The sequence below is a fragment of the Chionomys nivalis genome, chromosome 2 (genome assembly GCF_950005125.1).
Source record: "Chionomys nivalis chromosome 2, mChiNiv1.1, whole genome shotgun sequence".
Lineage (NCBI taxonomy): Eukaryota > Metazoa > Chordata > Mammalia > Rodentia > Cricetidae > Chionomys > Chionomys nivalis.
Genome location: NC_080087.1, coordinates 60614259 through 60628406, shown reverse-complemented (window position 1 = coordinate 60628406; position 14148 = coordinate 60614259). Strand labels below are relative to the sequence as shown.

The 14148-nt window shown below is 38.0% G+C and overlaps 1 protein-coding gene across 5 annotated transcripts in view; it reads right to left on the bottom strand.

Annotated features, from left to right (window-relative positions):
* The window catches only part of Hace1 (HECT domain and ankyrin repeat containing E3 ubiquitin protein ligase 1), a 106482-nt gene that overhangs the window by 29724 nt on the left and 62610 nt on the right, over positions 1-14148 (bottom strand). For 4 of the 5 annotated variants that reach the window (XM_057761696.1, XM_057761699.1, XM_057761700.1 and 1 more), the window contains 7 exons: positions 13806-14140; positions 13275-13343; positions 12966-13053; positions 7551-7856; positions 7307-7394; positions 3279-3428; positions 2563-2759 (listed from right to left, as the gene is read on the bottom strand). In XM_057761696.1, the coding sequence (XP_057617679.1) occupies positions 2563-2759; positions 3279-3428; positions 7307-7394; positions 7551-7856; positions 12966-13053; positions 13275-13343; positions 13806-14140 (1233 nt within the window). The remainder of the gene's footprint in view (positions 1-2562; positions 2760-3278; positions 3429-7306; positions 7395-7550; positions 7857-12965; positions 13054-13274; positions 13344-13805; positions 14141-14148) is intronic. The other variant, XM_057761697.1, reaches the window with a different exon arrangement.

Sequence of the window (14148 nt, the reverse complement as noted above, 5' to 3'; positions counted from 1 at the left end):
CCCAGGAGTGAACCTACTACTATTATTTTGCTAAATGAACACAGGATCACACTTCCCTCTAACTCTGTAACACTCTCTAGCCATTGTGCAGTTCTTACCCGTCGTCAGGTAAGTTTCCTGGATCAGTGGCTGGTGGTCAAAGGCAGAGAATCAGTGTAAGTGGGGTGCTCAGCCAAAAATGGGACATCTACAGCCACCCCTCCCCAAGGCTCGGGGTCACTAGGAGGCAGAAAGGCTGTGAGAGCCAGCAGTCAGGGACCTGTGTCTTCTGAACACGACAGGACTGCCGTAGTCAGGAACTCACAGGAGGCTGTCCAGTGCAGATGGGAAGACATTTGTGAGGCACCGCGCAAGTTGACAGCTTCTGGGGTTGGGGGAATGTGGGAACAATCAGGTTTCTTTAAGGGTACAGCTCCTGACAGGTGTGCCACACACCACTAGATGGCCCACACAGTGAAGTAAAGGAGGGAATAGCTGGCAAAAAATTATTCTTAGTGGGTTATTAAAAAAAATCGTGGAGGGAAAGGAGGTGGGAGTGGATCTTAAAGAAATACGAATGGAGATATGACCTAAATACACTGCATAAAAACCTCAAAGAGTAAAGATACTTTTAAAAAATGTGCCTACGTCTTCGGGCCTTTAAAAAATATTTCACATTTTACTAAATCTACAATTTACAAAATTTCAACAGACATTGTGCTGCTGGTATTGTGTGTCAACTTGACACAAACTAGAGTCATCAGAGAGGAAGGAGCCTCAGTTGAGGAAATACCTCCAGGAGACCCAGCTGCCTTAGTGATCAATGCGAGAGGGCACAGCCCATGGTAGGTGAGGCCATCTCTGGGCTGCTGGTCCTGTGTTCTATAAGAAAGCAGGCTGAGCAAGCCATGACAAACAAGCCAGTAAGCAGCACTCCTCCATGGCACCTGCATCAGCTGCTGGCTTCAAACTCCTGCCCTGTTTGAATTCCTGTCCTGACTTCTTTCAGTGACAAACAGCAATGTGGAAGTATAAGCCAAAAAACCCTTTCCTCCCCAACCTGCTTTTTGGTCATGGTATTTCACTGCAGCAATAGAAACACTAAGACAGAAATATACAGCAATACGAAATTGCAGTATACTAAATATCAATATTTAAGTCAAATTTAAAACAAATGTTATATATATATGATATAATAAAACAATTAAATTATGTATGTATGTGTTAATATATATAAAATCAAAAGGTAGGATTTACTGGAACATGAAAACACATACGAAGTTTAGATTTCTTTTCTGTGTTAAAACACTTAAATCTGGTACAGATTGGTTCTGTGAGTAAACTGTTTGCTACACAAGTTTAGGAACCTGAGTTCAGATCTCTCAGATCCATGTGAAAGCCAAGAAAGGAGCTGTGCTTCTGTAACCCCAACCTTGGGGGGCGGGGGGACATCCATGGGTGACTCACAGGGAATCACTGGCCCAACAGTGTAGCCAAAATGGTGAGCTTCAGATTCCCTGGGAGATACTGTCTCAAAAAAATAAGGCAGAAGAAACAAAAACAGTGTTGAATCAATTACTCAGACACAGAGAGAATAAAAGTGGATATCCTCTCGGCTACCCCTTGCTTTTTGATCTTCCATAGGTCACTGCAGGCCTGCCATGTAACGTCTGCCAACAAGTGAGGAAGTCAACACACACCCACGGAGCTTACCGTCCACTTCACACATTAAGCCACTCACTTTCTCACTTAACAATGGACTCTAGAAAGCATTATATAGACATATGGCACATAATAACTGATGTGTAGGAAAGTCGCTTCTCAGATCACACCACTTCTGTGGAGAACTCCTTTACATGCAGCTGCACCCACGCAAGTATTCCCCAGGTATAAGTCTCTAAAATAATTGTCACACCAAAGTACACAGTTACACTAAGTGTCAATAAATACTGTTTAAATACCCCTACCCATAAAGGTAAAAAAGCAACTGTTAGTAGAACAGCCCATTGTCACCTGCCCTCCAAATGCATAGGCACTGGAGACATGCCTGCTCACGCCATGTTTACACCACATACATACGTTCAAATAAAACTGCCTTAATATCTAGCCTTTAAAATATACAATAGTTATTACTGCACATACTACCATCGTTTAGTTTATATTTCCAATTTTTTTTTTGGTTTTCCGAGACAAAGTTTCTCTGTAGCATTGCAGTCTGTCCTGGAACTAGCTCTTGTAGACCAGGCTGGCCTCGAACTCACAGAGATCCGCCTTCCTCTGCCTCCCAAGTGCTGGGATTAAAGGCTTGAGCCACTACCACTGACCCAATCAAATTTTTTTAAATGTAGACACTTAACTTCCACAATCAATTAAATAGTGTTCTAGACTGCCTTGCTAACCATATCATCATAGTACCAGACCAAAACTAACTCGAATCTTCAATGTGATAGTTTGGTTAACTTAAGTACTTTCATCTTCTAGCAATGACAAAGTGCATTTTTCTAGCAAATCCTGGAATAATGTAGAGAAACTGACAATCAGGACCATTTTAAGAATAACTGAAGTGAAAATCTGAATACTCACTTTGTTATTTTGCGTCACAAGAATACTTCCACCCCCAGGCTTCAAAGGCACCTCTTCCATTGCTCCAAACACGTCGGTCTCAACAGAAAACGTCAGCTCTAGACCCAGGTCACTAATATCATTATCTAAAATCCACTGCAAATTTTTGGCATATTCTGGATCAATAGATGCTACATCTTGGTAATTTACAGGAATACCTAAAAAAAATTGCAAGAACAGCAGTTACATGCTTCTGACTTTCCTTTACCTATTTAGTGGTAAAATGCTGCCCTCTACAGATACTCTGCAAAACAGCAAAGTATAATCAAATTTGCAGCATGTTTTAAATGGATGCTCATTTCTAAATTTAGAAGTCCATTAAATGAGGCTGCTGTTCCGTCTACATCTCTACAATGCAGTCTTTCTTTGAAAGAGCTATTTAGGAAACTGTGATAGGCTTCAGAATTAACAATTACTTTAGGTACACGCAAATAAAAATGGACACTTTGTACAAACACATATACACTAAAACGGTAGTCATAAAAGTCTAAAGGTGCTCCTTCTTAAAAGAAAGACATTTTTCTCTTCCTCTAGCCCCCAGATACCTTAAGAATGTATGGCCTCTAACCAGAATAGCAATTATTTCAATAAAAATGGTAGTACGCTTATTATCAGGTCTCTCTAAAATCTGCAAAACATCAATGTAAACATCTACAGAAATAATAAGAAACCCATACCAAGAATGTGCTTGTAGAAAGACCGTGTGAAGTAAATATTGACCAACTGCCTGTGATTTAAAGCTAATCCCAAGATCTGTCCAGCAAACCGGAAATAGTTCAAGTGATCAGGATTCACATAGGAGTTGCTATTGGGCTGAAAAGTCGTTCCTATTGAAATAAATACAAAGTAGTAAGATGTATATGCACTAGAACAATTCAATGCAGGTAAAATTTATCCACATGTAACCCAAAGGCCATGGTTACATTATGTAGTTCTTTGTAGAACACATAAACAAACAGTAGAATTGGAGTATAAAAGATAAACATTAATTCATACTTCTCAGGATAATCTGTGTATAGAGAGAAAGTTATAAAAACACTTCTGACATATCGAGAGATCCTGGTAAAACACAACAAAAGGTCATATACATATACAATACACATTTTTCTAGGTACTATGGCAGTAGTTATTCAGCTATGAACTCGGGCAGACATTGCCTCATTCATCTATATATGCCCAGTACTCACTAGAGTTTGCATGTAAGGCTACAAAATATGACAAAAATAACCACTCTTTAGTATTAGACCTAATCACTGAATGTGATTCCTTAGGAATCAGAAAATCTGCTACACCCAAAATTCATCCAATTCTTTCAAAAGGCAAATAAGTTTAAACAACTACTACTAAGCGAAAGTAAAAACAGCAAGGGTATGATTATTGCTAAAAGCTATGTAACAGTGTTATTTATTCCTATGAACTATATGGAATAGACAAATTTTTTAAAAGTCACAATAAATTAGTGTTACTTGAGGCTAGAGGGAGCTGAATCAAAGACACAGAGTCTCCCCTTGAGTTGATGGGAAAGTTCTGGAATTAGGAGTGGTGGCAACTATATAGCATAGCAAATGTACTTAATGCTAGCACACAATCTACTTTCAAATGGCTTCAATGGTGAATTTTGTATTTTACCAAAACAATAAAAAACAACTAGTACAATGACAAAATCTAAAGCCACATCTTGACTTTATCTCTCCTTCAATACATTTTCTGGCCATTAACACGGATTACAAATTCATTCATTCATCTAGTAAAATATACACGGAGTTGATGCTTTACACTACTATTGCTGGCAACAAGACTAAAACAGACTAGCTAATAAAACTAATGAAATAGAAGCAACGAAAAGTGGACAAGTAGGAAAAAGTGAAATGTCTAGTCACTCAAAATACTTGTCTTGACAGTTCACTTGGAGTTTTCATAGATCTTTGATTTTCCAGTGCAACACTGGACGAAACTGCTGTAACCACTATACAGGTGCTAAGCAGCAAATTTGGAAACTTGTGGCTGAATGATTCAATAGGCATGTGAAACATATCATTCACTCTGAACTGCCTCTCACGGTGACCTATTGCAAGGCAAGATTAATAGCCACAAAGATTTCAAAAATAAACATAACCATAATTCTAAAAAATATGCTGAAAATAAACATACTGTTTACTTTTTTAAGTAGTAATGCTTTGGATTATAGATGTACCAGCGAAGACTTTGGTGACTCTACTTTCTTCTCCTAGCTCTGCATATTCCTTCGCTAACAAGTTTCTAAGAAAACTGGATTCTTTAAAAGAAAATTTAAAAAAAAGTATGTAGGCAAAAATCTCCAAACATAATTTTTTACTTGAACAAAACATTAAAAGCTTGTGTTAAACTTAAATCCAAATATATCTGTGACCCCGCCAGCTTCTTAGTTTCAGTATTAAAAACTGTTTAACTAGGATGGAGAGATACTCAGTGGTAAGGCACTCTTCCAGAAGACCAGAGTGCAGTTCTCAGCACTCATACCTGGTAGCTCACAACTGCCTGGAATTCCAGCTCCAGGGAAATCTGGTGTCTCTTGCACCCATAATAATCTGCATTTGCACACATATTCACAATTAAAAATAATTCTTAAAAATCCAGAAAATTTTAAGTTGAGTGGTGGTGGCACACACCTTTTATCCCAGCACTCAGGAGGCAGGAACAAAAGCATCTCTGTGAGTTTGAGGCCAGCCTGGTCTACAGAGCGAGTTGCAGGATAGCCAGGGCTAAACAGAAAAACCTGACTCAAAAAACAAAACCAAAACACAAAATCTAAAAAAAAAAAAAAATATTTAAAATATGACTATTTTTTCAAACAAATAAGTTTACTGAAATATTTTTAAGAAATAGTGAACATTTTTCAAGATAGAAATCCTATTGGAAAAGAAAGTATTTCAAAAATAAAAGTAAGAACATTTTTTTTTTTTTTTTTTTTTTTTGGATTTTTCGAGACAGGGTTTCTCCGTAGCTTTTGGTTCCTGTCCTGGAACTAGCTCTTGTAGACCAGGCTGGCCTCGAACTCACAGAGATCAGCCTGCCTCTGCCTCCCGAGTGCTGGGATTAAAGGCGTGCGCCACCACCGCCCGGCAGAACATTTTTACTAATATTTACTTCCCACTCTCCTTGTGCTGGGGACTGACCTGTGTTTTCATGTATCACGTAACCAAATTCATATTCTAAAACACAGATTAACATCATGATTTAAAAAAAAAAAATGTTTGAGGTTCAGAAAGGTTATACTCCTGGCCCAATGTTCACAGGAAAAAAAGCGAGTCAGGATTCACATCTACTATCATTGCAGAGGCCAAACTCTTAACTACTAAACTACACTGTGTCTCTATCTTAATTTGATAGGAAAATAAATTTTGTTTTTTACAATACTACATACATTAGGTCTATCTAAACATTCCCTACATCAAGAATTCTTAAATCCCAAATGTAATTCCTTCATAACAACCATACCTAAAAACAGGGAATATATAAACACTATGACGACCAAAAGACTTACATGAATTACAAAATGAACAGATTAAAATCTTAGTCTGTATGATTATACATAACTCTGCTCTCATATCAGTTAGGAAGTACATCTATGCTGACTCTAGCTTTAAAAACTAGGCCTACACAATTAAACTTCTTGTTTTACTGAACTCGTCATAAAAATCACCAACACCAAATTCACCAAACTGACATCACAGCAAACAATCAGAGACAGGTTACAGAGTCGAAGCAGGCAGTTCCACATCCCTAAGTAATTTCCACTGCTCCAAGTGTGTCAGAGATACTGTTGAACAAAAGCATGCCTACAGACTTCTGCCTTCCCCATAACCCATCCCTGGTGTCTTCCTCAACTCTTCTCATTAAACAGGCACTTGCTGCTACTTTGGTTGAAGAAGTTATAAATAGTAAGACATTCTCTTCTTTCAAAAGTACAAATACTGGGGAAAGAATATTTTCAAGAGAAATAAGCAAACATATAAAGCATTTGAAAATCTCAATCCCATCTTCACTTCAAATATGTCTTTATTAAGTTAGCTTGCTCTCAGATATTCTTCTCAAAACGAGTTAGTAGCCATTAGCATTTAGTTTACAGTATTAAATTATATCTTTATATAGGTTACAAGAACCATCTCCACAAACAGTGCTTCATCTTATTATATGGTTAAGTACATGCTTTTTATTTTTAGTTATGTGCCTAGCCTTTGATGGCTGAGCCATCTCTTCAGTCCAAGTGCAATGTTTTTTAGCTGCCTGATTTTGATTTCTTCAAATGACTAAAAATAAAGCCAGTATGAATAAATGAATTAATATGGAACAACCTAAAAACTGGCCTAGAGTTTCATGATCAATAGACTTTACAACTTGGAAATGCAAATAGGGTTACCAAATTTATTATTCCAAATAAAGACTTTTTAAAGTACATCTACTATCATTTTATAAAAGAAAATGTCAACTAAAAGTAATAATACCGTAACAAAAAACCTTAAATTGATTAAATTTTAATGTTCTAAAGAGAAGTTTTCAGGGTCTTGAGACAATCATTTGGAAACTGTAGAAGAGAAAGCTCTGTAAGGACAAAACTCCAAACTTCAGCTTTCTCTTGTGGCATCTCATCCACCAAGACAACAGGGCTATTAAAAGAATCGAAGACAAAATGCAGTCACAGAAAGGTCTAGACTACACAACTTACCATCTGCTGACTGGGTAAACAGGGCATAATCAGGATTGACTATCTCATTAGACAGAATATCAAACCACTCACGCACAACACCTTGACCCTAAATTCAAGAAAATAAAATTTAGTAACAACAGAAATATATTGTACTTAGACATATTCTCATAAATAATAACAAAATTTAAATTAAATTCAATTACTGTATTTATCAGGTCAATATTAAACTCTGTAAGTATGCTATGACATTTTATATACCCACCATGCCTTCCTCTCCATGAAATCGTACAGCAATCCCCTGCTTTAGTTTTGCACAATTTGCTTTTGATACAATTTCACAGCTACTCCTAAAAATAGAATCTAAATATGTAGCATTGGTTAATTTTAACATATTAAAACTTATAATAACGACTATGTTATGGCTTATCCATTTATGAGTTTCTTTGTGAAACATACCTCTGTGAACCAGGAGAATATCATTTTCATTCACTGGCCTGTGCACCATGTCTGAGTCTGGCAGTCCTGAGTGCAAATGTTCATAGAACCATTCACAGCGATCTTTAAATGGCTACCCCAAAAAATGACAGTAAAAATACGTTATCACTATTTAAAACACCTAATTACCAGATCAAAAAAATGCAATCATTAATGTTCTAACTTTTCAATAAATAATCACAGAGAAGTGATCTTAATTAAAATACCTTGTCTAATGTACTTTTAATTCCTATTTTCAACAAAAACTCATAAATTACATCAAAGAACTTAATATCAGATATGTAGGATACTCTAAATCTTTTAAGTCAAATAATGCTTATATGAATGCATTTTCACACCCAGTAAAATTATACTGTTTCATTTAATTTTTTAAATACTGAACTTTCGAGCTTGAGATATAACTCAGTAGTTAAGAGCATACAGTTCTTGTAGAGAACCTGAGTTAGATCCCCAAAATCCCTACCAGACAGCTCACAAATGCCTGTTGCTCCAACCTTAAGGGACTCAATGTCCTCTTCTGGCTTCCACAGGAACCTGTACTCACATGCGCATGACAACACACACACATATACACATAAATAAACTATTTTTAAACTAATCTTTTATGCCTAGTTCATTCTTATTTCTTTTCTTAGGAATTGAGGCAATAGATAAAATTTTATTTATTATCTTTCAGCCTCTCCTCTCTTTACCCTAAAAACATAAAGAACTCTTGAAAATTTTACTATACTCAATCATCTGTCATGAAAAACAAACTCAAATAATCCCTAATTTTTATGATTAATCAGAAATTGATTAATCTAGTATATGCAGATGCTGCAGGTCATTTGAGTACATAAGAGTAGTCAAAATTAATTTCAGATGAAAACTGCTTGACATACCTAAAAAATTGAGTTAATACAGAATATATATGTACACAATACCAAGTTCTCAACAGGGACAAGCAAAGCCACTAACAACAAAAATTAATCAAAGGATGAGGACAGAGGCTTTGCAGGATCACAGTTCGAACTATGACTTAAAGTTGGGTAGAACTTGCTCAGAACACAGGAAAACAGGCACATCAATTTAAGGGAGACAAAGAGAAAAACACATAAGGTGACACTGGGTCCCTTTGGAAGATGCAGCAGAGGTACCGGCATCACTGGAATGGGAAAGTGAACTGAGCAGATAATTAGCAGGAGTGAGATGATCGAGTACAGGAGATACTTCAGTCTGGAACCCTATTTCATTCTGCCTATGCACACATATCCCTTCTGAAACTGCTCTTGACAGCCTAGTTCATCTGCACACAGTATGCATACACACTTCTCTCCAAACAATGCATAAGAAACCTCAGAACCACCTCAAAATCCCTCCTGGATTGGACTATGTGTACTCCAGTATGGACTTCTACTCAGGTGCACTCGTAATGCATCCAGTACTGACAATACCCAAAGGAGGACATTTTTCCAGCAAGTTTCAAGACACCACAAAATCTCATCATTTCAGTTATACTAAATATTGTAGGGGTAGCCCCAGCCAATCACCTTGCTTGTAGGGCGGGGTCGCCTGAGGATATGTTTTACTAATAAATATTGCTGGTGTGCTCTCCCCCGCCCCTTCTGCTTTCCTGTTCTCCGCTGGAACCACGGGTTCTGTGAGTTTTTCCCTAATTAAAGCTGAATATATTCTTATAATTTCTGTCTGCCTTCATTTACGCCGTTACAATTTGGCGCCCAACGTGGGGCTCTTTGCCTCCGCCCATGTGCGGCCCGAGGGCGCAAGCTTGATCTTTCCCAGCCTTTAGTTAGCTGTTTTCCTTTGTTATGATAAAAGATAAAATAGATGTAAATATTGTAACTGTAATTCTTGCTTGATAACTGTTTTGTTATATGTAATTTTGCTATGTTAAAGTGAAAGCCTTTCCTTTTTGTTTAAACAGAAAAAGGGGAAATGATGGAGGAAGGTCATTGGTTAATTAATAAAGAAACTGCTTGGCCTCATAGGTTAGAACATAGGTGGGTAGAGTAAACAGAAAAGAATGCTGGGAAGAAGGGAAGTGAGCTGAGACTCCATAGCTCTCCTCTCTGAGGCAGACACGATGAAGCTCCAACCCAGGATGGACGTAGGCTAGAATCTTCCTGGTAAGTGCATCTCGTGGTGCTACACACATTAATAGAAATGGGCCAAGCAGTGTTTAAATGAATACAGTTTGCGTGTTGTTATTTCGGGGCATAAGCTAGCCAGGCGGCCAGGAGCCGGGCGGCAGGAACACAGCCTGCAGCTCCTTCAACAAAATATTGGGTTTCAAGATAAACTAAAATGTTAGTTTGTGAGCTAAATATTTTTTGGGTAACACACATGTATTTTATGTATGTGTTACTATGTGAACATCTGTGTATATAACCACTATTATATCAGTGAAATGTACAATATACTTGAAGTTTTCTTTTTCATATTTTTTTTTATCAACTTGACACATGCTAGGGTCACTTCAGAGGAGGGACTTAACTGAGACAATGCCTCAATAAGATCTGGCTATAGCAGACCTGTAGGCCATTTTCTTTTTTTTTTGTTTGTTTTTGTTTTGTTTTGTTTTGTTTTGTTTTTCGAGACAGGGTTTCTTGTGGTTTTAGAGCCTGTCCTGGAACTAGCTCTTGTAGACCAGGCTGGTCTCGAACTCACAGAGATCCACCTGCCTCTGCCTCCCGAGTGCTGGGATTAAAGGCGTGCGCCACCACCGCCCGGCTGTAGGCCATTTTCTTAATTAGTGTCGATGGAATAGGGCCCAGCCCGTTGTGGATGGTGCCACCCCTAGGCTAGTAGTCCTAAATTCTATAAGAAAAATTCTGAGGAAGCCATGAGGAACAAGACAGTAAGCAACATCCCTCCATGGCCTCTGCATCCGCTGCTGCCTCCAGGTTCCTGCCCTGCTTGAGTTCCTGTCCTGGCTTTCTTCAGTGGTAAACAGCGATGTGGAAGTGGAAGTGGAAGAATAAGTTCTTACCTCTCCAACTTGTTTTATCACAGCAAAAGCAACCCCAACTAAGACCCTTCCTTTCTTAAGTTGCTTCCTGTCAGGGTATTTTCTTGCAACAATAGGAAAAGTAACAATTAATAATACTAACTACCTTTACTAAAGGACAGCCAACTTCTTCCATTTGTGCTTTCCAGGTGACCAGTGGTTAAAGAGGAAGAATATGTTTATATTTCTGTACAAATACTTTTTCTTCCTTTTTTGGTTTTTTGAGACAGGGTTTCTCTGTGTAACAGCCATAGCTGTCCTAGAACTAGCTCTGTTGATCAGGCTGGCCTTGAACTCACAGAGATTCACCAGCCTCTTTCACGTGTGTGCTGGGATTGCACCACCACCACCCAATCTGCGCAAATACTATTAAGGAGAGGTACTGAAATGTGTGTGTGTGTGTGTGTGTGTGTGTGTGTGTGTGTGTGTGTATGAGAGAGAGAGAGAGAGAGAGAGAGAGAGAGAGGGAGGGAGGGAGGGAGGGAGGGAGGGAGGGGGAGGGAGGGAGAGGGAGAGGGAGAGAGAGAGAGAGAGAGAGAGAGAGAGAGAGAGAGAGAGAGAGGATTATATGTTGGCAGGATTATCTTATTTTCCTGGTACAAAGTTACTCCTATGAGAGCCAAAATTACATTTTAAGTTTTAATTGCTATGACTAAGAGATCCCTGAAACAAAAGTGCCTCTTATCTGCAAGTCCCTTGCCCAAGGACAGACAGTTCCTGAAATCCTGGAGGCTATTATTCATGGGAGATAACAAGCCACACGTTTTTCACTCCTATAACAAGTTTGTTTGGCCCATCTGCACCAGATGGGCTTGATCACCTGTGGGCTGGAGGTTCACCTGAAGGAAATACATCAGGACATAGGCTTGCTCCTATTTGAATGGAGGCTGGAGAAACTTCAGATGTACGCTTGCCCCTGACTGGATCTGATGATGTATTTCCCCAATGGGAACTACTTAAGCTGCTGAAAACCCTGATTTGGGGCCATCTTCTGGAAGCCCAGAGATGGGCCTGGCCAGAGCACCCACCTGGCCAGTATCTGATTAAAGCATGCTCCAGATTTGGCTTTCAATGTGATAGTGGTCTTATTCTCGACTGGTGGGATTAACAAACAGTCCAGCAAACAAGTAAGACTTTAACCTCCCAATCAAAGCTCAATAGCATATGATCAAAATCTACCTTTCAAAACGAATTTCTGCTGCAGTCAGCACCGTGTTTCAAATGCTGCCCTATTTTCATGCACTGATCCTCACCGTGGCCACAATGTTCACCCTTTTTCACTCAAAACTTCACACACTGTCCAAGTTTTTCAGAGCCACTTAAAAATCTCTTTCCTTTTTTGAAATCTCCCCTCAATACAACACCCAAAGAAATCTCTCTTAAAAGAGCCTAGTAACATGATAATTACTAACTTATAGATACATTTATTATCTTCCCTGTTATATTTAGTTACAATTCTCTTTGAGGGTCTGAAAAGACAGCTTAGTGATTAAGATCACTGGCTCCTCTTCTCTATAAGACCTCAGTTTGATCAGCCACGTGTTGGCTAATGCTGTCCTTTAATTCCAGCCCCAGAGACTCCCTCTGGCCTCCAGGTATGCTGTATTCATGTGTTCTACACACACGCAGGCAAAAACACTCACCAAAATTATTTTTAAAGCCCCTTTGAAAGCAAAAGGAGCTTAAAGTAAAATTACTAAACAGAATTCAGAATCTGAAAATTAATTTCAGAGAGCTAGAGAAATGGTTTAGAGGAGCAGGGGTTCAATTCCCAGCACCCACATGCAGTCTGTGACTCCAGTCTAAAGGATCTAATATCTGCTTCTGCTCTCCACAGGACCAGGCACCACACAATCCATAGACATACAGGCATGCAAAATACCCATATGCACAAAAATAATAAAATAACATTTCTTTTAAAAATAACAATTTTAGCCAGGCAGTGGTGGTGTTTGCCTTTAATCTCAGCACTAGGGAGACAGCCTGACCTACAGAGTAAGCTTTGAGACAGCCAGGACTATTACACAGAGAAACCCTATCTAGACAAAGCAAAAAGCAAAAACAAAACAAAACAAAAAAAACTGAATTTTAAAATTAAAAAAAATTATAAGTAATTTTACAAAAGAAAAATATTTTATTTCATTATATTAACAATAAGATAAAGAAAATCTATACCTGTGCTTTTATGATATGCATGAACCTTGACATCAACTCAGGACACTCAAGAAGAAAGTGAAAATGGTCAAATATAATTTTGGGATTTCTAAAAGAAAAAAGGAACAATAATCATCATTGAGTGAAATGCAAATTCAGATATAAAATGGTGAAGTAGAAGGAAAGAACGTATTTGTTTCTACTTGCTATAATTTTGTTAATGAGCACATTTTAAATAGTAACAAAGTTAATTTCTTTTCTGTTTAAATGAATATGTATAAGTAGAGAAAAGGATTGCCAAGATAGTCTAAGAATCCCAGAAAGCCTTACCTATTCACAAAGCATTTTAGCACTTCATCATGTTTGCAGACAAATTCAATGAAACGAGGAGAAGTCATTCTGGGTGTGGAAGGGAAAAAGCAATCAGGATGTACAAAGTTGGCAATACAATTATCTAAATTCAATAAATACATATTAAGTGGGACTAGCTCCTAGAGCAAAAGTAAGAACTTAGATACACATCTTCCTTATCAACTGAGGACCTTGTCAATATGTACAATGGAATAACACAGGAAACTTGTTATTAACAAATGACAGAAACAAGTGACTTCTAGAAACTAAAATTTTCTGCAGCTCTTTACATAGTAGCATTCACAAATTTACATAAAAATAAATGTATGTACTTCCAAAAATTTAAATATTTTTACTAGGCTTGTATTAGTGCAATGAGTATCCTAAAACAAAATAAGAATAGAGCCTAAAAAACCAAAAAATTACATTTGCTTTCACTGAAACTACAAAATTATTGCAGCTTTTCTTCATCTACCAAAGGAAAATAGTATTAAGTCAAAACTTTCTTACCCTGGAGGCATCTGACAGGAGCAGCACATGTAAAAAGCTTGAATGACAGCGCTTAACCGGTTGGCTGTCATAGCAACAACATCCTGACAGTCTGCACTGGCTTCCTGACTCCCCGCAAGCACATCTGACTTGGACTCCCCTGTTCCCACGGACAGGTGTTCACAGCTCCCAGGGCCTGAAGGTTCAAATGGTGAAATGGAAGCAGCACCTTGATCCTGGCCTTTTTGTTTCAGTAAAATAGAAGTGATATCCGTTGAGTCCTTTTTGTTTTTCATTAATTCTGTGGCTATTAAAACTAGCCATTCATCTAATGAGTGCCAAAGCAATTCCAAAGGCTAAAAAG